The sequence below is a fragment of the Globicephala melas genome, chromosome 9 (genome assembly GCF_963455315.2).
Source record: "Globicephala melas chromosome 9, mGloMel1.2, whole genome shotgun sequence".
NCBI lineage: Eukaryota > Metazoa > Chordata > Mammalia > Artiodactyla > Delphinidae > Globicephala > Globicephala melas.
The window spans coordinates 12,980,378-13,007,776 of NC_083322.1; the positions used below are offsets into that span (position 1 = coordinate 12,980,378).

Below are 27,399 nucleotides of genomic sequence, written 5' to 3' on the forward strand. Positions count from 1 at the left end.
CACAGGGAACTCTACTCAATACTCTGTAATGGCCTATATGGGAAAAGAATCTAAAAAAAAAAAAACAGTGGATATATGTATAACTGATTCACTTTGCTGTATACCTGAGGCTAACACAACATTGTAAATCAACTATACTCCAATAAAAATTTTTTAAAAAAAGAAGGCTATACTTTAAAATGAAACCAATGGAATAAAAACCTTAGGAGTTTTAAATGTTATGAAGAAGTGTTATAATGATATAATATTTCTAGGGGCTGATTTTTAGAAAATGAAATAGGACTGTTAGAGAATTTTTTAAAACTCTGCTAATTGTATTTCTGATGGCATCAAGGGGAAAATGTGCCATGACTGGCTGCTGGTTCTGTTTGTCTGCTTAGATTTCCTTATAGTAAAGAAGGGTGCTTCAGACTAGTATAGCTTGATGACATTATCCCTTAGGATAATCTTCATTTACACTACCTTTGTCAAGCCACCTTTTGATTTAAATTTAGTGCCTCAAGGCGACTTCTCTACTTGGAAGGGAAAGTATAAAGAAGCTAACAAAGCATACCATGCTCATTCTATAGGTGGTATTTTGTATTTTTCAATGTAGGGTAATATTAATATCCTGATTAAACAAGCAGTCTCATACACAACTCCTTACCTTGGGAGTAAGGGTCTGCTCCTGGGCTCATGGTAACTCTATCCTTACACAGACATTCTGCTTCAGAAGTCAGTAGGATGGCTTTCTATCTCTTGAATCATGGTGAATACAAGAAGGTCACTGGTGACTTTCCCCCTATGGGTAGTACACTTAAAGCTTCTCATGACTTGATGTTTACATTACTTTGTGATTAACTGCACACCATTTGGAGCTCACAGTAACTTCCACTGTTTCTCACTCCTATTTCTCCCTTCCTTAGATTTTTTTCCCTTTCATATTCCCCTTTCCTTTCACATACATGTGTTTTTAATAATAAATTGGGTTTCTTTAACTAATTCCATTCTGTAATTGGGCCTCTCAAAGGTAATTTACCTCTCTTCTCTTGTTTTCATGCATATTTGGCATAAGGAATTCCTTGGAATATTGTTTATGAGCAGGACAAAAGTATTTAAAATATTTTGAATGATTTTCTTAAAAATAAAAATGATTCAAGTTTGGATGCTTCAAATGTCTAGAATGCTCCATGCCTTGTGCAGGCTCTAGAACATAGAAAGCGACCCACTGACATTTGTTGAATGAATCTGGGAAACGAAAAATAGACTAAACATTTTATTCCTGAACGATGAAGCAAAAAAAGAAAAGCTTTTAGACTTCCATTTAGACCCACTTTATTAACAGGCCAAATCCTTTAATGAAAAGGATCCAAGCATCATTCTCGTAACTTGTCTTTACCTAAATCTATTTCTATCAAATTCTGCTTGACTATTGCTACCTCGGGGTTTCAAGTCTTATTTTTATGACACGGAGACGTTCGTTATAATGGAAATAACACAAGTAGTATGGGCTTCCCGTCTTTCTCCCTCTAGGATTTCAACCTCTTCTCGAACACCATCCTCCTCTTCTAGTAAATCCTACATTACAGAACAGGCTTAGGACGGAGAAGAGAATTAATCGGAGCCATGGAAACGGCCGAGCGGAGGAAACGTGTGAGCTGGGAGGTGAGCAGAAGGGCAAGATACCCTCCCCTGACGACGGCGCCAGGGCGCTCCGAGGATCACGTCACGCACCTCAGGTGACGTCACGACCGTGACACGCGGGTGACGCCGTTGCCGCGGCGACTTCCAGTCGTCTCCGCCCCCTGCCCCCGCCCCTCGCTTAGCGTCCTTCCCCCAATCCCCTCAGGCTCAGCCGCGCCGGGGGCAGCAGGCCGGTTCCCGAGGTGGCCCAGGCGCCCTCCCGCCGCAGGCGCCGCCCGGGCCGTCCCTCCCCGCCGCCCCCCGCCCTCCGCCTCCGTCTCCCCCCGCCCTCCTCCTCCCTTCCCCCTCCCCGCCCAGCAGCGGTCGCTCGGGCCAGGCTCTCGGTTATAAGATGGCGGCGCTGAGCGGCGGCGGCGGCGCGGAGCAGGGCCAGGCTCTGTTCAACGGGGACATGGAGCCCGAGGCCGGCGCCGCGGCCTCTTCGGCTGCGGACCCGGCCATTCCCGAGGAGGTGAGTGCCGGCGCGCCCTGCACCCCTCCCGTCTCGGGGCTCGGCTGGCTGGTGTTTATTTTGGGGAGAGAGGTGGCGGTGGGGGCTCTGGTGCCCTCAGCCACCTTCCCTTCTGGGCGCTGCGGGCTGGGAGACGGGCATTCCCCTTCTGTGCCTCTCCGTCATGCAGCTCCTCGCTACGTAAACACACACAATGGCCCAGGGGGTTTTCCCTGGCCCGCACTTGGGGCTTGAGGGATTCGGGCAGCGGTGGTGGAGCAGGAGGCTATCAATAGGGGGCGAGACTCAGGGTTGGTCCGAGAAGGTCACGGCTGGCTGAAGGTAGCCAGCCTCGCGTCTGCTGGATGTTTTCTTTATTTTGAGTGGGGGGCGGGGGAGGCTGGCGGCGGCATCTGGGTGGAAGATGTCGGTCAGTAGCCGGGGCCGGGACCCCAGCCCGAGTTAGCGTTGTATGTAATTATTACACGGTCACGGTGATGATGGGGCGATCATTCCCTCTCTACTCTCCCTGACTCTGCCTCTTTTCAGGCCGCTGCCCTCCCTTACACTTCTCTACTTGTTAGGGGAGATTGCTCTTCACCTGTTTTAACCAGCGGATGGTCTTTACTTTTTTAACCCTAAATGCCACTGTTTCCGTTCTTTCTCCCATCCCGGTCTCAGGCCCCCGATTCCTAATGTTTGTCAGTGTTCTGTCGCCGACCGGTAACCCCCATCCCAGTTCCATCTGCCGCCCCGCTCCTTTGCCAGTGGTCGGACCTGCCTGCCTTCTAACCTCAGCTTCTACTTAAGACCATTTTTGCATTTCTCTTATCTTAGTCCTGTTGAGGCCTTCTACTTCATTTCACCGCTCGCTAACGTTGTTATCGTCACAAATCCTTCTGAACGCTTTGGAGCTACTTACTTTCTGAATCGTGAAGCTGTCAAGATCCCGTCAGGTTTCACTTGCACTTCTATTGTGCATCCACACCTCCTTGTTTATTTCTACTCTTTTTTTAAAAAAAATAGGTGTGATTGATTTCTTTCCGTTGTCTTCCTTTTTGTCCCAATATTTTTCTTTTACTTTTTCGTCTTCAGTCCTTGCTTCTCTCAGCCATTATTTAGCCTCTTATCACCTTGTCAAATGACTTTATTTACACTTTGGTTTTTGTTACGTAAAATTTATTACATTTAGTGTTTGGTATTGTATTACATAAAATAATACACTTTATTGTACTTTACAAATAATGAGATAATATATGGTATAATAACTGTGCTTTACAATTATTGATTAGATAATGTGACTTGCTCCGTTGGCTTTGCTCAAAGTTCATTCCTTTCTACTACAGTACTTACATTTTGTTTCCCAATTCTCATAACGTCTCGTTCTTCAGTCAATGCACTTCTCTTTTTCCTGCTTCATCAACTTTACTTTGGAAATTCATTAGATATGGTTGCTCTATTCAGTATCAGTTTGTTCACAATAATATTTGTTTTTCATTCTCTTATACCACTTCCATCTATGCCCAAGATGTGTTCTGTACCATCATTTGATCTCATCTAAATTTCTCATGTATACATACATATATATATCTTTTATGAATATATATATCTTTTATACCACTTTCCGCTTACTTTTCTGTTTGCATTTCTGCTCAGATCAGTTTCCTCTAATATCTGTTCATTTCCCCCAACTTCTTGGATTTTAAGTAGCACTCTTTCCTTCTTCCATTTCCTAGTTTATTCTGTTTTCCTTGTCCCCAGTTGCCATTCATTCTGCCTTGTTTCCTGGCTTTTGGTACTTACTCGCTGAAGCTTCCTCTTGTCTTCCCCACACCTCCACATTCCTTCTTATTTATAAACAGCTTTGTTCCGTTGACATGGAAATTTATTTTTAGGATACATTGTTTTTAATGGATAAATACTAGGGGTCACATCTGCTGTCTATTTTTTCCATGAATCGGATATGCCTTTGTCTTACTCTGCACAGGTGCCTCTAGGCTTGCTTTACTCTGTAGTGCAAGTGTGGTTTTATTGAATTGTATCTAGAAGAATGGGTAAATTAATGGACATGGGTTATGAAATCGTATTTCTCTGATTATAACATTGTTTTCGTTGAGAACTTTGTTTGAGAGTTATTAGAACAGTTTGTAATGATATAGAGAAGGCTTTTGTTAAGTACAGTGTCCGCTATCTTATTTGAAACGGCCAGATTATTTGAGCTCTACTCTCTGAAGATTCTGATTCGGTAGGTGAGAGCTAGGGCCATGAATTTCTGTTATTTGGCACACTTCCTGGGCAGTTATGTATCAGTACTTGAGAACCTCTAGGCTAGATGAATTTAAACCTCAAGTTTAAATTGGCAGTAACTGGAAGGCATATTAGTATCTCTTGAAACCATAAGGATACTCAACTAATTTTAATTACTTAGTAGTGTTTCCCACTGCCTCCTCCACCCAGGTTTTAATGGTTAATGATGAATAGTAGTTTTTCCTCCATATTTTCTTACAGGAACTTATAATAAATGTATTTGGGGGGGATAAAGGGTTAAAAATGAATCTCTTTCTAATATAGATATCAGTGTTATGGATGGCAGAATAAAGTACTCCAAGAAATAATTTTTAAGTTTGAAGTTGGTATTTGTTTATCCACTGGAAACTGAAATGTACTGTGGTCTTTTAATTGAACTGTCTTCTATGCACTTAAAGAGATATAATTGTCAAGTGCATGGAAAGAAATGAAAAAAATGTGTCTAAAGAATTACCTTGGGCTTCCCTGGTGGCACAGTGGTTGAGAGCCTGCCTGCCGATGCAAGGGACATGGGTTCGTGCCCCGGTCCGGGAAGATCCCACATGCCGTGGAGCGGCTGGGCCCCTGAGCCATGGCCGCTGAGCCTGTGCGTCCGGAGCCTGTGCTCCGCAACGGGAGAGGCCCCAGCAGTGGGAGGCCCGCGTACCGTTAAAAAAAAAAAAAAAAAAAAAAAGAATTACCTTACTTGACAGTAAAATACAGGTTTTAAAAAGTTTCTCAGAGTAAAAGCACATTTATTATTGAAAAATTAGAAAAATGTAAGTACAAAAAGTTTTAGAAACTGTAATCTTGCCACTAAGATAGAATTACTATAAACATTTTAGTGTGTATCCATATACTCCTTTTTCATGCTTGTCTAATGTATGTGGTTTTGTAATTTTTTTTTTTTTTTTTTCGGTACGCGGGCCTCTCACTGTTGTGGCCTCTCCCGTTGCAGAGCACAGGCTCCGATGCGCAGGCTCAGCGGCCATGGCTCACGGGCCCAGCCGCTCCACCGCATGCGGGATCCTCCCGGACCGGGGCACGAACCCGCGTCCCCTGCATTGGCAGGCAGACTCTTAACCACTGTGTCACCAGGGAAGCCCTCTCTTATCATTTAATAAACTCCCTTCTTTAGGCATCTGCTCACCTCTTCCTTTATTTAGAAATTTTTTCTGATATCAGTCACTTATATATGCTGACTATTAAAGGAATTGATTGTCAGTAAACGGATTAAGAAAGGAACGTTGGAACTGAGTACTTGAATCCTTGAATGTAGTAGAACCTGAAAGCAAACTTGATTTAATTGTATTTAGATAATAGGCCAGAAAAATTATATTAAGGTAACAGGTTAGAGAAGTCTGATTTATCTTGATTCCCTGTCTCTGGCTTTCCTGTTTAGGAAGCTGATCAGGTCTTAACAACTGGAAACCTATGTTCTGTGAGTGGTAGGGAAGAAAGGGAGGGAGCAGGCTACATTGCTTTGTTAGCATTTTCTAAGACTTGATGCTTACCTTGTTAAAGAATGAGACAGCTCTTAAGTGTTCTTCGTGTTTCTCCAACCATAAAGCTGTTTTTCTCCTTTAGAAATGCAAAAGTGTGTTTTTTTAATTTGACATCTTGATATTAATTTAGCTGAATACTTAGTGGACATTTTGTGTCATAATCCTCTTTTATGAAATTCAGTATGTTCCTGTGCTTCCTATATTTCTGCCTCAAATTATCTTTGAAATAAGCCTTTATAGTCAGTGGCTCTTACTGGACTTTGTCTTCCTCAAAAGTTGAATTGTTTTAAGTCCTTTACTCATTCTCTTTGTCCAGTTGATCTACATTGGTTATTCTGTAAAGTCAGGATCAGCAATAGTTAAACAACTTCTGAATTCAAAATAGAAGAGCCTGTTTAGGAGCTTTTCTGTTTCATAAGCAGTGCTTTCATAGTCATAGTGTTGTAGATACTTAATATAAGAACCAAAAATTTAGCTTCATTTCTTCCATTCCTTCCTTTAATATTTGGTGGAGACGTTGACATGTTCTGGGAGGTAGTTTTTATTTTTCAGCTTTCTTTTGTCTACCAACCCAATTTACTGTTATGCATAATTAGCAGGGTAGTCAGAAGAAACTCTTTAATACAGCCTCCACCCTAACAGTAAGCAGTTATTTTTTTTTCCCCTCTACCCTCTGAGATTATTTTGGTTTCCATGTTTTCTCTTGGTCTTAAAAAACTGTTATTCTTGTTCCTTCCCATATCAGGACTATGCTTATAGAGGGAAAGTGATGCTCAATAACATTACATTTCTTTCTGCATCCTGGGAATGCCCTTGATAAAGAATATAAAAATTGCTCTGAACTCAATTAACTTTATATCTTCTGGAAGCTCTGTAACATCAAATGAAACATCATTTTCATTCTTGTAATGTAGCTGCAGTTATTGACAGCACTTTGGGAACAAATGTACTGTAGGGCGGTGGTTTTCCAATTACTATAGAGCTCTAGCACCGCTTTTAAAAAACAACATTAGCACTGTAAGAAATACAGATTTTGAGTTGCTCTAATACCTATATACATGAAGCAGTTTTTGTCTGTTTTGTACATTTTTTTAATCCTCATCTGGCACGTACATACTCAGTTAGTGAAAGAGTTAATGTGTACAAAACAGAGAATATAGCCAATATTTTATAGTAACTTTATTTATTTATTTTAATTTTTTTATTTGTGGCTGTGTTGGGTCTTCATTGCTGCACGCGGGGTCTCTGTAGGTGCGGTGAGCGGGGGCTACTCTTCGTTGCAGTGTGCGGGCTTCTCATTGTGGTGGCTTCTCTTGTTGCAGAGCATGGGCTCTAGGCACACGGGTTTCAGTAGTTGTGTCTTGTGGGCTCTGCAGCACAGGCTCAGTAGTTGTGGAGCACGGGCTTAGTTGCTCTGCGGCACGTGGGATCTTCCCGGACCAGGGCTCGAACCCGTGTGCCCTGCATAGGCAGGCGGATTCTTAACCACTGCGCCACCAGGGAAACCCTATAGTAACTTTAAATGGAGTATAATCTGTAAAATTTTTCCATCACTATGTTGTACACCTGAAACTAATATAATATTGTAAATCAACTATACCTTAGTTAAAAAAATTTTTTTTAAATAGTGAATGAAACCCTATTAGATATGGTGCACTCTGATTTTTCTATACCATTCAGTTCTCTTTTTTTAAAAGCTGCTCATAAAATCAATTTATTAAATTGACAACCATCTAGTTGCAGCACACAGTTGGAAAAACACTGTTTTGAGGCTATCAAGGACTTTCTTCAGATGTTACCTCAAGGCTCTATTTAGTCCCACTACACCTTAACTATTGAAGTTCTTCATTTATCTGCATTACTTGTTGGTTTCCTTGAAAAAAAAAAAGGCTTAATGGCTGTAAAAATGTTAGAGCTACTGTGTATGGAAGGGAGATCTGTGCTGACATGAATCTTCCTAAGTGTAATAATCTGTGTAGAAAATTTCAACAACTTGTGTTTAAGGCAGTGGTCAGCGGACTTGCGTAAATGGTCAAGTGGTAAATATTTTAGTTATTGTGGGTCTAACTGCTCTGTCTCTGTCACAAGGACTGAACAGACTGAAAAATGGTATTGCAGTGTAAAAGCAGCTGATAGACAATATGTAAATGAATAAGTGTGACTGTGTTCCAATAAAACTTATTTATGGACACTGAAATTTGAATGTGTCATGAAATATTCTTTTTTTTTTCATTTAAAGATGTAAAAACCATTCTTAGTTTGTGAGCTGTACAAAAAACAGGTGGTGGGCCAGATTTAGTTCATGGGCCAAAGTTTTCAGACTCCTGGTCTAGGGGAGACTAAGTATATCATATTTGAGGTTCTGAAATTAAGGTGTGGGTTAGAGTTCTATAGAAAGTTCATAACTGCTTTTTAAAAATCGGGTTTATTGGGATATAATTTACACATACTATAATGTACCATTTTAAACACACAGTTTGATGAGTTTTGACAAATGTATATACTCATGTAACTACTGCCACAGTCAAGAGATAGAACTTTTGATGGAAAAGTTCCCCAGTTCCTCTTTGCATTCATTTTCCTCCCCACCCCACCTCCAGCCCCTGGCAAACACTGGTCTGATCTCTAGCTTTGCCTTTCCTAGAAAGTCATATACATGAAAACATACAGGATGTGGTCTTATGTATTTGGCTTCTTTCATTTAGTTTGATATTTTTGAGATTCACCCATGTTGTTGCTTGTATCAGTAATTAGTTTGTTTATTGCTTAGTAGTATCGTGTGGATGTAGCATGACTTATTTCTACATTTACCAGTTGATGAGTAGTAGGGTTCTTTCTAGTTTTCAACAGTTATTAAGGTTGCTATAAATGTTTGGGTTCGGGTTTTGTGTAGACACTCATTTTTATTTCTCTTGAGTAAGGACCTAGAGCTTGGACTAATGGGTCGTATGGTAAGTATATATTGATATTTAACTTTATAAGAAAGTGCTAAACTTTTCTAAAGCAATAGAAACCATTTTGCGTTGCCACCCACAATGAATGAGAGTTCCAAACTCTACCCTTGTCATGTCAGTCTTGTTAGTTTTAGCCATTCTAGTATGTATGCAGTATTGTGGTTTTAATTTGTATTTTCCTAATGACTAATGATGTTGGACATCTGTATATATGCTTATTTACTACCCATGTATTTTCTTTGGTGCAGTACCCATTCACATCTTTTTATTCTGTATTTACCTTCTTATTATGGAGTTGTAAGAGTACTATATACATATTCTAGATACAAGTTCTTTGTATCAGATATGTGTTTTGCACATGCCTCCCAGTCTATGGCTTGTCTTTTCATTTTCCTAAGTGTCCTTTAAAGAGTAGAAGTTTTATTTTTGATGAAATCCAATTTATCAATTTTTTCTTTTAGAGTTCATGCTTTTTGTGTCCTACCCAGTATAACTTTGCCTAACTTAAGGTCATAAAATTTTCTCCCATGTTGTCTTCTAGAAGTTTTACAGTTTTAGCTTTTACATTTAGGTCTATCATCCATTTGGAGTTATTTTTTATATGTATTGTGAGGTAAGGGTTAAGGTTTGTTCATTCCTTTTCATATGGATGTCCAGTTTCACCTTTTTTGAAGAGACTAACCTTTTTCTGTTGAATTACCTTGGCACTTTTATTGAAATCATTTGATTATGTTTGTGAGTTTTATACTGTTTTATTGACATATATGTCTTTGGTACCACAATGTCTTGATTGCTTTACAGTTCAGTCTTTTTTTTTTTTTAATATTTATTTATTTGGTTGCTCTGCATCTTAGTTGCGGCTCACTGGCTCCTTAGTTGCGGCACGTGGGGTCCTTAGTGGTGGCATGCGAACTCTTAGTTGCAGCATGCATGTGGGATCTAGTTCCCTGACCAGGGATTGAACCCGGGACCCCTGCATTGGGAGCTCGGAGTCTTATCCCTTGTGCCACCAGGGAAGTCCCTATAGTTCAGTCTTAAAATTAGGTAGATCCAGTTCATAGGATTTTTAGAACTTTAAAATTTGATTTTTAAAATTTTTTGTGCTATTGTCTTTTGAAAGGACAGGGTACATAATTTGCTTCCAGTTCTTAAAGGTGTCTTCTACTCAAAAAAAGCTTAAGACTCACTGTGGTATATAGTTAACACACCCCTATCTTGAATCATTTGGTGGAGAGATTGTGAAAAGTGACAGGTAAAGAAACATACTTCATCCAAAATTAATTTTTTTGTAAGAAATGAAGGCGATATCCTAATAGGTGGCACCAAAAAGTCAATGTCTTTTTTTCCCACCGTATTTCAAAAATGTTAACTGTAATCAAGATACATTTAGGTGAAAGTGAATACGCCAAGATGTTTATTCACCAAAAAAGTCATGGAAAATGTCAATCAGGTGGTGGGGGATACTAGTTTATAATACTAGCTGTGTCATTTTCCATCTTCAGCGTGAGTTTTTCCATTTGAAACCTATGTCATGTTCTGTGATGTTCCAGAATTAGCACCTTTATTACACTTAGAGGCATCATTAAATTGTTGTTACTAAGGATAAGCATATGATGGTTGTTGGTCATATTTCTGCCTTTTTCATTTGGACCCATAGGACCCTTTACCTTGTTTTAAATTACAATGGTAGTAGCTTTTCACTGCTTAGCCTGGAGGGCTTCCCTACCATATAAAATGATATTTCTAGTTATGATTTTTGCTTAATAATTATGAACATGTTTCCTGATTTTTTTGTTTTTTAAGTTTCATTATGAAGGAAGGAAGACTTAAGTCTTAAAAATGAGCGTAAGTCTTGAATATCTGACAAGTACAGGGTCATGTGACAATTGGGAAGGTAGACACTGTTCAGGCTTTCGTTCATGTTGTAAGTAGTAGTAGTCTAATTGTATTTGGCTACCTTGCAAATTTGGAAATGGCACTTACAGGGAGAGAGAACCATAACATTTTGGAGACTATTTTCAACTGTTGTTCCAAAATTAGTGTGTTTAAAAAAAAGTATGCATCTCCTTATTGTAAAAGATGCCTTGTGTTTAAATTAAGAAATACTCTACTCTTGTTTTACGTTTTTTCTTTCACTAAATATATAACCTTTAAGTTAATAACACCAGAAAAATTTGACTTTTTATTTCCAGAACAGCTTAAATTAAATAAAATTTTAGGATGCTTTGAATTAGTCACTTCCCTTAAATAGGTATTTTGAAACAGTTTAAAATACTGCTTGGGGTTGTTCCTCCATTGACCTAGGATTTTTAAACTGTATTTGCTACATTACAGAACTTATTTTGCAAAGTAAATTTCTTTTTTTTTTTTTTTTAATTAATTAGTTTATTTTTGGCAGCACTGGGTCTTGGTTGCTGCGCGCAGACTTTCTCTAGTTGCAGCGAGCAGGGGCTACACTTCGTTGCGGTGCATGGGCTTCTCATTGAGGTGGCTTCTTCTTTTATTGTGGAGCACGGTCTCTAGGCACGCGGGCTTCAGTAGTTGTGGCTTGCGGGCTCTAGAGCGCAGGCTCCTAGTTGTGGCGCATGGGCTTAGTTGCTCCGCTGAATGTAGCATCTTCCCAGACCAGGGCTCGAACCTGTGTCCTCTGCATTGGCAGGCAGATTCTTAACCACTGCGCCACCAGGGAAGCCTGCAAAGTAAATTTCTGTTTGAGTTTATAGATGTGCTCTATTAAAGAGGATTACTAGGCCCAGCAGTAACATTGTAAATAGTTATTAGAACCCCTGTTTTTTGTTTGTTCATTTTGTTTTGTCACCTTGGATCTAATCCCATTTCGTCTGTTTTAAAGTTTATACTCTCTACTTAGAAATCTGTCTGTAGCATAGAGGGAAAAGCCCACAACAGTTACTAATTTGAGAGTTTTATTTTTAAAGTGTTCTTATTAGCATAATTTCTGGTAATGTTGTATGAAGGTAATTTAATTCCCATTTATTATGTTTAAAAAATCCTACCTTTTCTATGAATCCCAAACAATTATTGCCTTTGTAACTTTTTTTACTATAAAAAGTTAAAGAACTATTGTGAATTATTCCTAAATAACTCAGAATTCATTTTTTACACATTATATTACTATATTTCCATGGGTATAGTGTCAGAGACCTTCAGATAGGAAAGACATTGTGATTCAGTATAGTCCTTACATTCCTGTTTTACAGCCACTGAAAATGTTTATTGCATCTTAGTTTTTACATGCTTTCTTCTAAGATTTGAAATATTCTACCCATATATTCTTCCTGCACATGTCTTCTCATGTTAATAATAAATTACACAATCTTAAGTCTCATTATACATAAGAATTTAGTTCAGTGTAACTTCTGGTAACTCTATTGCAGATGATTTTCTACTACTGAGTTTGGCACGTAATTTAAGTTTCTACATGAATTTATGAATCAAACTTTTGGTTATTGGTTATCATGGATGGCTATTTGAGAGAAAAGTTTAGTCATAAAGTCATAACTATTCTATGTCATAGCCATTCATATGCTGCTTGCTTTTCACTGGCAACTCTTGATCCTTCTCCTCCTGATGCTACGTTAAGTAAGATAAAGACTAAGAATTTATCACTCTAGTTAAGGTATTGGTGGTATTGATGATTTACACAAGGAGATGCTGAGAGAGATATTCTGATTGAGTGATACTAAGAGAAGAGGAGGGGAAATGAAGATAGTGAAGACTTTTCCTGTAAAGGGAAAAGAGAAATGGGGCCATAGGTAGTGAAGGAGATGGGGTCAAGGAATTTTTTTTTGATGAAAAAAATAAGGGCCTGTATTGTAAGAATGAACCATTAGGGAGTAAAAATGTGATTTCAGGAGAGAGAGAAGAATTGCTGGAGCAATGTCTGAAGAGGCAAAAGAGAGAGGGATTTGGTGTACAAGTGGAAGGGTTGGCTCTCAGTAGGAGCATAGACACTTTACCTTTGATAATAAGTGGTAAGGCAGAATATGTGGAATAGTGATGCTGATAGGTAGATAGATGTAATGCTGCGAATCTGTACATGTTCTCTTCCAGTTGCTTCATTTTTTTCTTCGGTGAAGTAAGACTCAAGGTTATCAGTGAAGAGTAAGTCTTGGGGATATGGTGTTGTAAGGAGGAAGATGAAGGTGTTAAAAGTTGTTAGGGACCATGTGAGAGTGAATGGACTAGGAACAAATAGTGAAATTGATAGGCAATATTAGGTTATGTTACTTAATATTTTACTTGCTGATGTCCAGACAGCATTGTGGGCCTCCTAACTTGTCCTCAGGTCAAAGTTCATTGTAACTTGCCAAAGCAATTTAATAATTGATATGAGTCATTCTCATTTTGACTCTCAAACATAGAAGCATTGGGAAATAGAACATGAATTATTACTTCTTCATGAAGTATCTGCCATTATCCTGCTATGAATGTAAGCTAAATTTGGAGAGGTCTGGTTGCTAATTTTCTTTTTAAAAATAATTCTTTCTTTCTTGAAATTTTTTTGAATATTTATTGTTTTGTCTATATAGAATAGCATCCCCACCATTGTAGTCTAATTTTTATACTGTATAGTGAAGCAATTGCTATCCTGTTATTTTCTTTTAAAAACTCTCCAAATTTGACCTGTCTTTGCTCATGCTTTTCCTGCTGCCTGAAATATAGATTCCTTCCCCGTACCCATCCCCCAAACCTTTCAGACTTAGTTCACTTATTGTAGGAAGCCTTCCTTAACCTCTTTCCAAGGCCCAGTTAGGTGCTTCTACTTTGTGCTTTTATAGCATCCTGAGGTATACCTATATCATTTTACTTTCATTGTATTATAGGTTTTTTGTTGGTATCTGTCTACTCCCTCTAGACCAGCACTGTTCAGTCAAAATATCTGCCATGATGGAAATGTTCCCTGCTGTCCAGTATGTCCACATGTGGCTATTGTATACTTAAAATGTGTATAGTAGGACTGAGGAACTGGCTTTTAAATTTTATTTGATTTAAATTAATTTAAATTTAGTCACACTTAGCTAGTGGCTACCTTGATCAGTACAGTTCTAGACCTTTTAAAAGTCAAGGCTTACTTATTTACAAAACAGAAGCAGAGTCACAGACATAGAAAACAAACTTATGGTCACCAAAGGGGAAAAGAGAGGGGGAGGGAGGGATAAATTAGGAGTTTGGGATTAACAGATACACACTACTGTATATAAAATAGATAAACAACAAGGACCTACTGTATAGCACAGGGAGCTATATTCAGTATCTTGTAATAACCTATAATGGAAAAGAATCTGGAAAAGAATATATATATATTATGTGTATGTATACACATACACATATAGCTGAATCACTTTGCTGTATACTCGAAACTAATACATTGTAAATCAGCTATACTTCAGTAAAATAGATAAGTAGTCAAGGCTCGTGTGGGTTTCATATTTATTCTCTCATTGCTTCTTACCAACAGTACTTAATCCTACTTAAATGATTGCATTCTTTTTCAGTGCTCTTAGTCCACATAGTTCTCACTCACCTGGAATGTGACAGTTTTCTTCTCTAGACTTTTGTTCTTAACCACAGCTTTCCAGTTTGTTTTCAGAATTATTTTGAAGCCCTAAGTTCTTCAGTCCTGTAAAACTAGGTTGTTTTTGGTTTTGTTTTCCTCTTTAGAAATGAACACCTGGGTGCTGTAAGGTTACCTCAAAGACTTTCTCAGGGGTGGGGAGTGTGGCAAGGAAGAGCTCAGTGAAAGGTTTGGGGGGTCAGGGAGGCAGTTTCTGCTGCAGCCAAAGTAGTTACACTTCGTAAGTTAATGTATTGGAATTGTGCTTAAGATTTCTCTTGGAGGGAAAAGAAGACTTCTAAAAGGTAAGAACACTCTTAACTGAGTGTGCGGGCATGCACGTGGCATTATGTGATTAAGTGTCAGAGTGGGTGATGGAGAACAATAAATGCAGGAGGAGTTCAGACATGGAAGGTTATTATAGGCTAATAAGGTCTTGATGGAAGTTAGTGTTTAACCTAGGCAGGTAGAAGGAAGGAAAACGGATGTAATAGGCAGTGGGAGTAGAATTTGAAAAAAATTAGAGATGGAAATACATAAGGTAGTTTTGTTGAAGGAACAGAACAATCTGAGTATAGTTGGGTGAATTGTATAAAATAAAATTTGGCTAAATTTGATGGCACTGGATTGTGGAAAATAGTGACAGACTGAAAAAAATTTTAACTTTATTTTGTATGCCGTGGGATGAAAGTGTGGAGATTTAAAATAAAAAATGATAAAAGCAGTGTTTGAGGATGATTGAGTTGGTAAGTGTTTGTAGGGTAGATTCAAGATGGGAAGAGGTCAAACAAAAAATGTTTACAGAAAGACTTGGTAGTCAGATGTTATACTAGGCCGCTGTTGGGGGTTGGGTTCTTTGAAAGCAGATACTGAGACATTTTTTGCAGTGCAAGATGTTTATTCGGAATCAATACCTGTGAGAGGAAGAGGCACGGTGCAGGATTGAGCAGACAACAAAGTTGTATTGTGACGCAGGCTTCACAAAACCTTTGCCTATCAGCGTGGAGCTCTAGAGTGAGAGATTGCCTGTCAGTCCCACATTGAGCAGAATGGCTGGGCCTTTATACCTCTCCTTGTTTGGTCACTAGATGTGGGCTGCAGTTGAGGTGGACCTTGAAGGAGGTGACATTTGGAGGCTGTCTGCTGACTGTACTCACAGCTGGGCAGCAATTCCTTCCATGAAGGGAGAGCTTGGTGGTACATCTCTGTGTTTTCTATAGCCAGAGGGTTTGCATGTGGGCAGTTCTTCCCCAGAGGAAAGGTTTTAAATACTTGGAGGTGTTTTGGTTTTTACAAAGATGGGGGAAAAGGGTACTTACTAGCATTTAATGAGCAAGGACCAGGGAAGTCAGCCATCCCACAGTGTTCCAGACAGTCTGCACATTTAAAAACTGTTCAAATAAGCACATGACTTAGAATGAGTTGCTGGACTTTGATGTAGGGAAAAAAGTGATCGTAATGATGTGAGCTTAGAAACTAACTTTGTTTTATGTATGAGGCATTATTATTTTTTTGTTTTTTTGCAGCATTATTTTCATAGAGTACACCAGAAGCTTCAGGAATTCAGTTGTCACGTAAATTGGAGGAATATTAAAGTTTTCAATCAGAACTTTATCAAGAGTTCTTTACCACTTCAGAAAATCACATAATTGATGGCAGTGCCACTCGTACAGTAATTGATGACTCAAACACTCTTTCCCTCAGTCTACAGTTGTAACCACCACAGTCACAGTGATTCTGTGTATAGATGCAAGCACCTGATGCCCTCATTATGTTGTTTATTATAGTAATTGCTTTCACATTTTGAAGTAAATATTATTTATTATAAATTAATTTCTTTCATAGGCTTGAAAGTACAATTAGGGAATTATATTGACTTTTAAAGTTGTGTTTATGTACGTTATCACTGAATTTCAAGAAGTATTACAAAATGGTTGTCATAAAGGGGAAATTGAATTGTTTTCAGTAATGGTGGATTGGGTTATTTGGATAAACTCTTTTGATGAAAACAACTAAAAATCTTGGAAAAATTATTTTTAAAAATCTTAAAGAATGAAGAGCTGAAAAGTTGGTGGAGAGTTCCCAGGCCAAATTATAGAAAAAAAGCAGAAACCCAAAAAAATAAGTAGATGATGAAGTAGCTTTTGCCCTAGGGGCAGTTGCCAGTCTGTTTGAATTTGGGCTTTAGTTTTGGTGGACTTCATGGGGTTGAAGAGGACAGAATTCAAGGCCTACAGTTCATCCAGAATGAGAGTCAAAAAGAGAACAACTCCATTTGAAGATGGTACCCAAGAACTTCATCATTAGGTTAAGGGTGAAAGAGAACTGTCTACCAATTACAATATCTAGGGGATTGTAGGGTTGATTGGAGCAGGGCAAGAAAAAGGAAATTAATTAAACTCTTCAAGTTGTGGCCATAGTTTTAACCCTCACACTGATTGGCAGTTAGATTTGTCCTGCCTGGGTGATCCAGGGACCTTTTATTATGGTTCCTGTTTCCGACTGGTAGTACTCCCAAGGTCTGGCAAAAGGAAAGGCAAATCATCTGTAGAGAAAGTCCCCTTCATTCTGAGGGAATTGCCACCAGTAATTTTTCAGGGACAAAGAACAGTACATTGTCACAAGTAACCAAGCATAGTTTAAAAAAAAAAAAAAAGAAACCAAAATTATATGAAATACGATGTAGAATTCAAGTAATATAGTTAATATTTGTGTAGTTTTAAAATTGAAATATAATTGATATATAATTGTGGTTTTTCTTTATGTGCATATACCTCGAGGTAAGTTTTTTATTTTTTAAATTTTTCATAAATTTATTTATTTATTTATTTATGGCTGCATTGGGTCTTCGTTGCTGTGCACGGACTTTCTCTAGTTGCGGCGAGTGGGATCTACTCTTCGTTGCGCTGTGTGGGTTTCTCATTGTGTGGCTTCTCTTGTTGCAGAGCACAGGCTCTAGGCGCCTGGGCTTCAGTAGTTGTTGCACGTGGGCTCAGTAGTTGTGGCTCACAGGCTCCAGAGTGGAGGCTCAGTAGTTGTAGCACACGGGCTTAGTTGCTCTGTGGCATGTGGGATCTTCCTGGACCAGGGCTTGAACCCATGTCGCCTGCATTGGCAGGCAGATTCTTAACCACTGCGCCACCAGGGAAGTCCCTCGAGGTAATTTTTTTAAAAAGAAAAATATAGTAACATGCATGGAAATAGCACTGTGAATAAGAACTAGAGAGCATAAATGGACCCACAAAATTCTCAGATATCGCAAATTTCGGAGTTAAAACAGTTGCTTTTTGTTATGTTTAAAGAATTAAAGACATATTTGAAGACAAGCAGGGAATGAGAGATAAAAACCAAATAGAAATTTCAGAAATGAAACTATGCCAAATATACCTAAGGGGAAAATTTAACAAATTATGCCTAGCTGAAGAAAGAATTAGTTACCTGGAAGGTAAGGCAGAAGAAACTTTCCAGAATGCGCCACTGAGAGTCAAAGATATGGAAAATATTGGAGATGTTGAGTGGCGTGCAAGACAGAGTGAGATCTAACATAATTAAATCAGAGCTCCAGAAAGTGAAGAAAGAGATTGATACCGAGGTAATATTTGTAAAGGTATTTCTGGCTGAAAAATTTCTAGTTTTGATGAGAAACCAGTTGATACATTTAAGAAGCTCAGTGAATTTCTAACAATATAAATAAAAAGCAGTCTGCACTCAGATCACATAGTGAAACGGCATAAACCCAAATACAAAGAGAAAAACCTTAGAAGCAGCCAGAGGAAGAATTTCTTTCAAAGGAGCAACCGTGGACTGACAGCTGACTTCTCAACAGAAAATCATATATATTCTCAAAATAACTTCCAGTTTATACTTATAAATTCTATACTTAAAAAAAAATACCCCTCAAGGATGGGGGCAAAATAAACATCTAGTTGAACAAAATCCATCAGCCCTTTGTAAAGAAAATTGAAGGCAGTTTAGTTTTCTACTTCAGGCAGAAGGATTCCAAATAAAGGTTGAGGTATAAGACGGAATGAAGAGTAAAGAGAGTGACAAATATGTGGATGAATTGAATTAAACATTGTATAAAATATTAGTAAGGCCTTAATTAAAATATATGACAAATGAAGGCTGTGTTCTGAGATCTTCTGTTTTCTGGGAGAAAGTGTATTAATTGACTTGACTGATAATTGCATGTGTTAATTTCTAGGCTAAATATAAGTCTAAAACCTAGATTTATGACTTCTAGGAGAGGAGAAACATGGAATAAAAAAAAATTTATCCCAAAGAATGCAAGAAAGGTAACAAAGAGCACGTAGGACAAATAGCACAAAGTAAGATGGGTAGATTTAAATCTGAACATAGCACCAGTTACATTAAGTACTAAATGAATTAAATGCTTCACTTAAAAGCCGAAGATTGTTAGACCAAATTAAAAAAAGAATTAGTTATGTGGGGTTTATCTGGGACCTAAGTAAAAGTTGTAGTAAGATCATGCATATTTTAACAAAGTGACTATGGTATGGTTATATTAATATCAGGCAAAGTAGACATTATGGCAGAAGGCATTATTGGCAATCAGGAGAGTCCCATCAAAATGTAAAGTGAGCGATTCACTAGGAAGATTTAATAATCATATAGGATAGCCTGAAATATAGCTTCAGAATACATATAGCAAAAATTAACAAAACTACAAGAAGTAGACAGATTTATAGTCTTAATGGGATGTTTTTAAACATTTCTCTCATTACTTGATACAAGAAGCAGACAGGTTAGGTAGGATTTAAAATATTTGAACAACGCAATGAACAAACTTAACCCAGCTGATGTATAGAACCTATTGCACCCAGTGGTAGAAGACTACACATCATTTTCAGGCACATATGGATATTTGGGGGGAAAATTGTATACTAGGTCTAAAACAAGTTTCAACAAATTTCAAAAGATTGAAATAAAAAGAGCATCTTTTCTTTCCATAATGCATTTTTATTAAAAATTGTCAGTAGGGTAATTTTAAAAGCGTCATGTGTTTATAAATTGTGTAACTACTTTGAATTAATCCATGCATCAAGGAAGAAATCACAATGGAAATTAGAAAGTACCTTGAACTGGATGAATACAAAATTTTGATGGCAAGTTGTGGAATTTGATCAATCTCAGATCATTAAAAACGGGATAATCAGACGTTATGTCCCTCACATGTAAAGGATCTTGACAAAAAAAAAAGTAGGAAATACACAGCACCAAGCTATGAAAGATTCTTGATTGGAAAAAAAAAGATTGAATCTCATCAAATCTTTAAATCAAACCTCTGGATCTTACTGGCTTATGGGAAATACAGGAACAAGGTAAGTGATCCATGAGAAAGCAATCAACCAAATCCAGAAAGTGGGACTTTCTACAGTATACATGATGTTTTTTCCTAACAAATCAATGTCGTAGTAAAGGAAAGAAGGACAGGGAAAAGGAAAAGGAAAGGATAGATAGGTGTACTATTAGAATAAAAGTTTTGATAAATATAACAGTCACTCCCCCCAATGGAAACAAAATTAAAAAGTTATAGAATGCAGCTAAATAATGCATGGAGAGAAATTCAGAGTCTTAAATGTGTACAACTACGAAATAAGAAATCTCATTAATTGTCAACTTCAATATCCATTTATCACAGGAATTTAATTTTGACAAACACCTGGAAAATAAAGGAGGAAACCAATAATGCAGAGGAGAATCATACAATAGAGAACGTTATCAAAGCCAGAATTGATTCTTTAAAAAGAGGAATGGATAAATCTCGAATGAATAGTGATCAGGAAAAAAAGTCATAGAATAACCAAGAGCAAGGAGCAAAAAAGAAGGGGGCTCGGGGGGAACATCATTACATACTCTAAAGACATTTTAAAAGATCATAAGACAGAATTATGAATGGCTTTAAGCCAACTAATTAGAAAACTTAACAGAAATGGACAAATTCTTAGAAAAATAACACCAAAGCTGACTCTTAGAATATTCAGAAAACTTGAAAGTAGTATCACAGCTTAAAACCAGTAGTCAAGGGAGTCCAGTGGTTGGGACTTCGTCTTCCAGTGCAGGGGGTGCAGGTTCAGTCCGTGGTCAGGGAGCTAAGATCCCATATGCCTCGCGGCCAAAAAACCAAAAAACATAAAACAGAAGCAATATTGTAACAAATTGAGTAAAGACTTTAAAAATGGTTCACATCAAAAAAAAAAAAACTTTGAAAAAAAACCAGTAGTCAAAGCTTTCCCCCAAAGAAAACTAGTAATTCTACCTTCATTCAAGGAAGAAAATTTCTGTCTTGCATATGTTCTTCCAGAGACCAGCGAGAGACAAAATGTTCTCAACTTCTTCAAAGTTAGCACAACTTTGATTCCAAAGCAAGACAAGAAGAAATGATAAAAGAAAATTACCAGGTTACTTCCATTCATGAACACAGATGTAAAATTTCTAAACAGGATATTAGGATATCTGTCTATCTAAATAAAACAAGAGTGCATTTTGACCTAGGAATGTAAGATTTATCCTAGGAATGTAAGATTTAATACCAGAAAAATAAATTTATGTTTGTGTTGCCATCTTAACAGGTTAGAAGAGAAGAAACATATGATCTGCTGAATAGTTGCAAACAGTGCTTGATAAAATTGAGCATTCATTAATCATAAAACCTGAGACAAATCTAATGTGATAAAGGGTATCTACTTTAAAAAAATCAAGTTTCATAATTAATGTTGAAATATTGAAAGCTTTCCCTCTGAGATTGGGAGAGAGACAAGATTGTCCATTATAACTACTTCTAGTCAAAGTTATACTAAAAGTCGTGACCTTCACTAAAACAAGAAAAAGAAATTTTAAAAACCTGAGAATTGGAAAGGAAGAAATAAAACTATCACTATTCACAGACTTAACATGAGTGTGTATTTAGAAAATCTAAAAATATCTACAAATTGTTAAAAACAATAAGAGTTTAACAAGATTGCTGATTAGGAAAATGAAAGATCATTTTTATTACTATATTCTAGCAAATAGGAAAGGAAAATCTAAAACAGTATAATTTCACAATAGAATAGAAAATATGTACTCAGAGATAAGTCTAAAAAACAGTCTAAGACTTATAGGAGCCTTGTTGAAATAAATTATTAGAAGACCTGCTGTTTGGAGCAAAATACCATGTATTTACATGGGTTGATCGACCTGATATTGCATAGATATGATTCTCCCCAAATGGATTTATATATTTAATACAGTTCCAATCAAAACAGTAGGGTTTTTGTTTGTTTCGGTGGAACTTAAAAAACTGGTTCTAAAATTATATGGAAAATCCAAAAAGGGCCAAAGTAGCCAAGACACTCTCAAAGAAGGCAATATGGGAGGACTAACTTTTCCAGTTTTTGAGACATTACAAAGTGTAGTAATTAAGACATTGTCATCAGTAGTCTAGTGATAGATGGAGGACCAGTGGAACAAAACAGAATAAAACCTATACTTATAGATTACTTGATATATGACAGATAGATGTTGGAAATTAGAAAAGAATGCCCTTTTCAATAAATGGTGCTGGAAAAATAAATTTGGATTTTTACCTCACAGTATTCACAAATTCTGGGTAGATTAAATGCGTGGATGTGAAATGCAAAAATATAAAGATTTTAGAAGATAATATGAGAACATGTTTTTATTTGGAGAGCTTTTAGAGCTTTTTTTTTAAATTTGGGAGCTAAAGTTACATTTTTCATTAAATTTAAGATGTAATTGATTCTTAGATTCACCATTACTTTTGCATTTCTGAAATAAAATATTGCTAGTTAACCATGATATGCTATTGATTGTAAAATGCATCCCAATTTTCACTTTTTCAAAATGCTTTAACATCTTACAAATGATGAAGTACAGTGCATTTCCTGAACTCCCTCTCATCAAATGTGGATGCAGTTTAGGTTCTTTCAGTTAGATGAATTCCCACAATTTGGAAGCCAGATTGGACAGGGAAGCTTTCTTTTTGCTGCTGTTCTGGCTGGTTAGCAGAGTTGTGAAATCTGAGTAAATAGAAGCAGTTGAGGTGTCTGGACTGAGCATTCCTGTGTTTACAAGCTTCATGGATATGTAGAAGCAGTAGTAGCAAACAGTTTTTGGACCTTTGACTTGCAGTGTATCCTTTAACTCCTTAGTTCAGTGGCTGCTCCTTATTCCCAGTCCTTCCATATGTTGAATGATAGGCATCTTAGTCCTTGTATTTAATGCTTTACTAGTTGCAATATCTAAGTGAAATGTATTTTTTTCTTTTCTGCATTGGGTCCTGATTAATGAATTTTTATTGGCTCAAGGAATGATTTAATGTTTTAAAAATTCGTGTTAGCATATACATAACATAGTATTTGTCATTTTAACCACTCATAAGTATATAATTCAGTGGCATTCAAAATACTGTATCACCATCATCATTATCTATACCCCCAATTTTTCATCATCCCCAACAAAAACTGCCCATTAAAAAATAATTCCTTCATTCTCCCTTTCCCAACACCTGGTAACCTCCATTCTACTTTATGTCTTTATGGATTTGCCTATTCTAGGTACCTCATATAAGTGAAATCGTACATTATTTGTCATTCTGTGCCTGTCTTATTTCACTAAGCTTAATGTTTTCAAGTTCCATCCTTGTGGTGACATATATCAAAAAAACCGCCAAACTTTTCCCACCAGCATTCCATTTACATTCTCACCAACAACGAGAATTCCAATTTCTCCACATCCTGTAAGCATTGGTGGTTCAGTGGTAGAATTCTTGCCTGCCAATTTTTCCACATCCTTACCAACGTTTGCTATTTTTCTTTTTTTGAATCGCAGCGTGTGGGATCTTAGTTCCCTGACTAGGGATCAAACCCATGCCCCCTGCAGTAGAAGTGCGAATTCTTAACCACTGTATCCAAACGATTATTTACTTTTAGAATTAGATGATAATGCATCTAAGGACTAAGCATATTATTGTGCCCAGCACATAGAAGGTACTCAATAAATAGTAGTTCTTTTCCTTATGACAGTTTATACTTTACATTAATTGGTTATATTTATTCATTCTTTTGTTTAAAGTTTTAAAATACTGAGTTCCCTTGTGATGGTTGCTAGGTGCTGTGATATAGAAATGAATGATAGTCCCTGTCCTTTAGAGGCTTCTAGTCTAGTGGTAGAAGCAGACAAATAAATCAAGAATTAATGACAGTATACTATGTTTAAAGTGTGCCCCAGGTGCAGAGGAATCACAGAAGAGGAGCATATAACCCAAAATAGTTGCGGGGGATAGAGGACAGAAAGATTTTCTAGAAAAGGAGATACTTAAACTGAATTCTAAATATGTAAGATGTGTAAGACCTTTATAAAGACAAGTAATTAAACTTTATTTAGAGACATAAAGGAAGACCTAAATAAATGGAGTTACATACCCTATGCTGAGGATGGATTGGAAGGCTGAATGGTAAAACTGTCAGTTTTTCTCAGATTGATCAGTAACTTTATTGAAATCCACACCTCTGTAGGTTTTTCTGTGGAACTTGACAACTTGATTAACAGTTTCTATTGAAGTAAAAAGAGGCAAGAATTGCCATGATATCCTTAAAGAACAGTAAGATGAGACAACTTCTTTAATCCGTTTTTTCAGCCAACAAATTTGAATGCTTGCTATATGTGAGGCACTGCTGGGACCTGGTTATTACCTTGGTGAATATGACATGTGGCTCCCACCAAAGGTCACATTCAAATTTACTTCTAGAGATATCTGAGGGTTTTAACAGACCACTTCCTAAAATATCAGATGAGTGCCAGGACTACCAACAAACTTATCACTCTAATTTTAGTATCTGCTTTTTATATTTAAAAATTTTCCTCGTTGTATATGTTGTTTGTTTATATTTCCTTTTATTAATTTCTTTTAATGGTAGGAAGCCTAGAAATAGACAGGTTTTTCTTTAAATAGATCTTTAAGAATGTCAGTTGGATTACAGTTTTGTTAGAAAGGCAGAAGAGGATGGGGATCTGTTGCTGAGTGATGTCCAGAGCAGTTACCTGACCTTGGGGAGCAAGGGAGTGACTTTGAGGGTTCCACAGGCATGGGTTTTGAGGCCTAGCCAGCGGGTGTCTTAGGGGCCTATAAGAAGAAAAGGGAAGATGAATAACAAAATGACAGGTGATACTATATAAGTAGAGGTTGCTAATGAATTTTATATGCTTTTATGGGAGTAGGTGGGTGGATGCATGCTTAATGGCAAATTAGTTGCTTATTGTATTAAATAAATAAAGCTGTACCCCCACCTCTTAATATGCATAAAAATTAATTACTAGTGGATTGAAGGTTAAATACAAAAAGACAAACTCAGAAAGCTTTTTAAAAGAGGGGGCATACTTTTATGAGCTCAAGGCAGGGAAGGGTTTCTTAAGACTGAAAAACACCATAAAAATTGATGAAGTTTTGACTATATTAAAAATAGAAACTCGGTTGAGAGTCCGCCTGCCGACGCAGGGAACACGGGTTCGTGCCCCGGTCCGGGAGTATCCCACATGCCGCGGAGCGGCTGGGCCGGTGAGCCATGGCCGCTGAGCTTGTGCGTCCGGAGCCTGTGCTCCGCAACGGGAGAGGCCACAGCAGTGAGAGGCCCGCGTACAGAAAAAAAAAAAAAAAGAAACTCTATTGAGATCCCCGTAAGAGGCTAAAAGGCAAGGCACAGATGGAAGATATCTCCAAGACAAGCAATAGCTACCTACTGCAGCTGAAAACAACAAACATTTATCTCTCTGTTTCTGTGGGTCAGGAATCTGAGAGCAACTTAGCTTGGTGGTTCTTGCTCAGGGTCTCTCATGAGGCTGCAGTCAAGGTGTCTGCCGGGCCTGCAGTTATCTCAAGGCTGGACTGAGGGAGGACCTAATTCTGTGATCCCTCACGTGTATGTTGCAAGCCTCAGAAGATCCAGTTCCAGATTCACTCACATGGGCCTCTTTATAGGGCCACCTCATAACATGGTAGCTGGCTTTTCCCAGAATGAAAGATCCAGAAGAGAGTGAGAGAGACTTTCTAAGGTGGAAGCCACAGTCTTTTTTTTTTAAAATCTGTATTCCCCGTGCTGATCAATATATCCTTTTAGCTTATTTATTTTATACATAGTAGTTTGTACCTCTTAATCCCCTACCTGTATTTTGTACCTCTTAATCCCCTACCTCTATTTTGACCCCCTCCTTCCCTCTCCCCACTGGTAACCATGAGTCTGTTCTCTAATTTCTGTGACTCTGTTTGTTGTATTTATTCACTTGTTATATTTCTTAGATCCCACATATGTGATAACATACAGTACTTGTCTTTCTCTAACTTATTTCACTAAGCATGATGCCCTCCAAGTACATCTGTGTTGTTGTAAATGGCAAAATTTCATTCTTTTTTATGGCTGAGTAGTATTATCTATCTATAGATATCTGTAGATGGTATATCTACAGATATACCACATCTTCTTTACGATTTGTCTGTTGATGGACACTTAGGTTGACGGTATTCTTTTTTTTTTTTTTTTTTTTGCGGTACGTGGGCCTCTCACTGCTGTGGCCTCTCCCGTTGCGGAGCACAGGCTCCGGATGCACAGGCCCAGCGGCCACGGCTCACGGGCCCAGCCTCTTCACGGCATGTGGGATCTTCCCGGACCGGGGCATGAACCCGTGTCCCCTGCATCGGCAGGTGGACTCCCAACCACTGCGCCACCTGGGAAGCCCAGGTTGACGATCTTCTTAAAACTTAATCTTAAAAGTCACATCCCATCACTTCTGCCATATTCTATTCAGTAGCAACTCAGTAAGCCCAGCCCACACTCAAGGAGGGGAGGTTGTACAAGGGCATGAATACCAAGAGGTGAGAATCATTGGGGCCATTTTAGAAGTTACATACCACAACATATAATGAATGGACAACTGTTATGAATCACTAAGACAAAGAACGCCAAGTAGAAAAAGGGCAAAAAAGTCTGAGAAGGCATTTGATGATAAAAGAAATTTAAATGACCGGTTAACATATGAAAAGATCGTTATCCTCATTAACAGGAAAATAGAAATTAAAACCACAAGAGACCATTTTATACAGACTAAATTGACAGAAATAAATATGTGACAGCATCAAGCATTGGTAAGGATATGGAGCAGTGGGAGCTCTTCCGCTGCTGGTAGGAGTGTGAATTGGAAGAACCACTTTGGAAATTAATAGTTTTCTACAACCTGCAATACTACTCCTAGGCAGTTACCCTAGAACAGTGGTTGTGAGACTTGAGTGTGTATCAGAACCACCTGGAAGTCTTCTGAAGACAGATGGCTGGGCCCACCCCCAGAGTTTCTGATTCAGTAAGAATGGGGTGGAGCCTGGTAATTTGTATTACTATCAAGTTCTCAGGTGATGCTGGTGTTGCTGGCCCAGGAATCATACTTTAAAAACCAACCATTGTCCTAGAGAAATGTGTCAATATGTGGACTAGGAAGCTTATGTATAGAAGAATGTTCATAGCAGCATTACTCCTGTTAACCCCAAAATACATAGACACGAAATTCAGATGTCCATCAGTAGTGGATTGGATAGATAAATCATGGTATATTCACTTATGGAATAAAAATATTGTTCAGATAGATTAGAAAAAACCACAGACGGCTCCTGCATCAATCGGTGTGGATCTCCCAAATATAGTCAAACATTAATCACAAAAGACTACATGCAACATGATTCTATTCATAAACAGTTCAAAAACAAATGGAATTAACTATATTGTTCAGGAATGCAAATTATAGATACTAGAATTATAAGGAAAATCAAGGGAATAATCACAAAAATAAAGAGTGATAGTGATTATTTCAGGGATGACAAAGTGTATGCGATTGAGGAGGACGCATGGAGGCTTTTAAGATACTAGCGGTGCTCTGTTTTTTGGGTTGTGATTATGTAAG

The 27,399-nt window shown here is 37.8% G+C and overlaps 1 protein-coding gene across 3 annotated transcripts in view; it reads left to right on the plus strand.

Annotated features, from left to right (window-relative positions):
- Nucleotides 1–1,927: 1,927 nt before the first annotated feature.
- Nucleotides 1,928–27,399, plus strand: part of BRAF (B-Raf proto-oncogene, serine/threonine kinase) — a 161,485-nt gene continuing 136,013 nt past the window's right edge. For 2 of the 3 annotated variants that reach the window (XM_060305225.1, XM_030854010.2), the window contains exon 1: nt 1,928–2,134. In XM_060305225.1, coding sequence (XP_060161208.1) covers nt 2,015–2,134 — 120 coding nt within the window. In that variant the 5' untranslated portion in view covers nt 1,928–2,014. Of the gene's footprint in view, nt 2,135–2,950; nt 3,070–27,399 lie in introns of all 3 variants that reach the window. The other variant, XM_060305226.1, reaches the window with a different exon arrangement.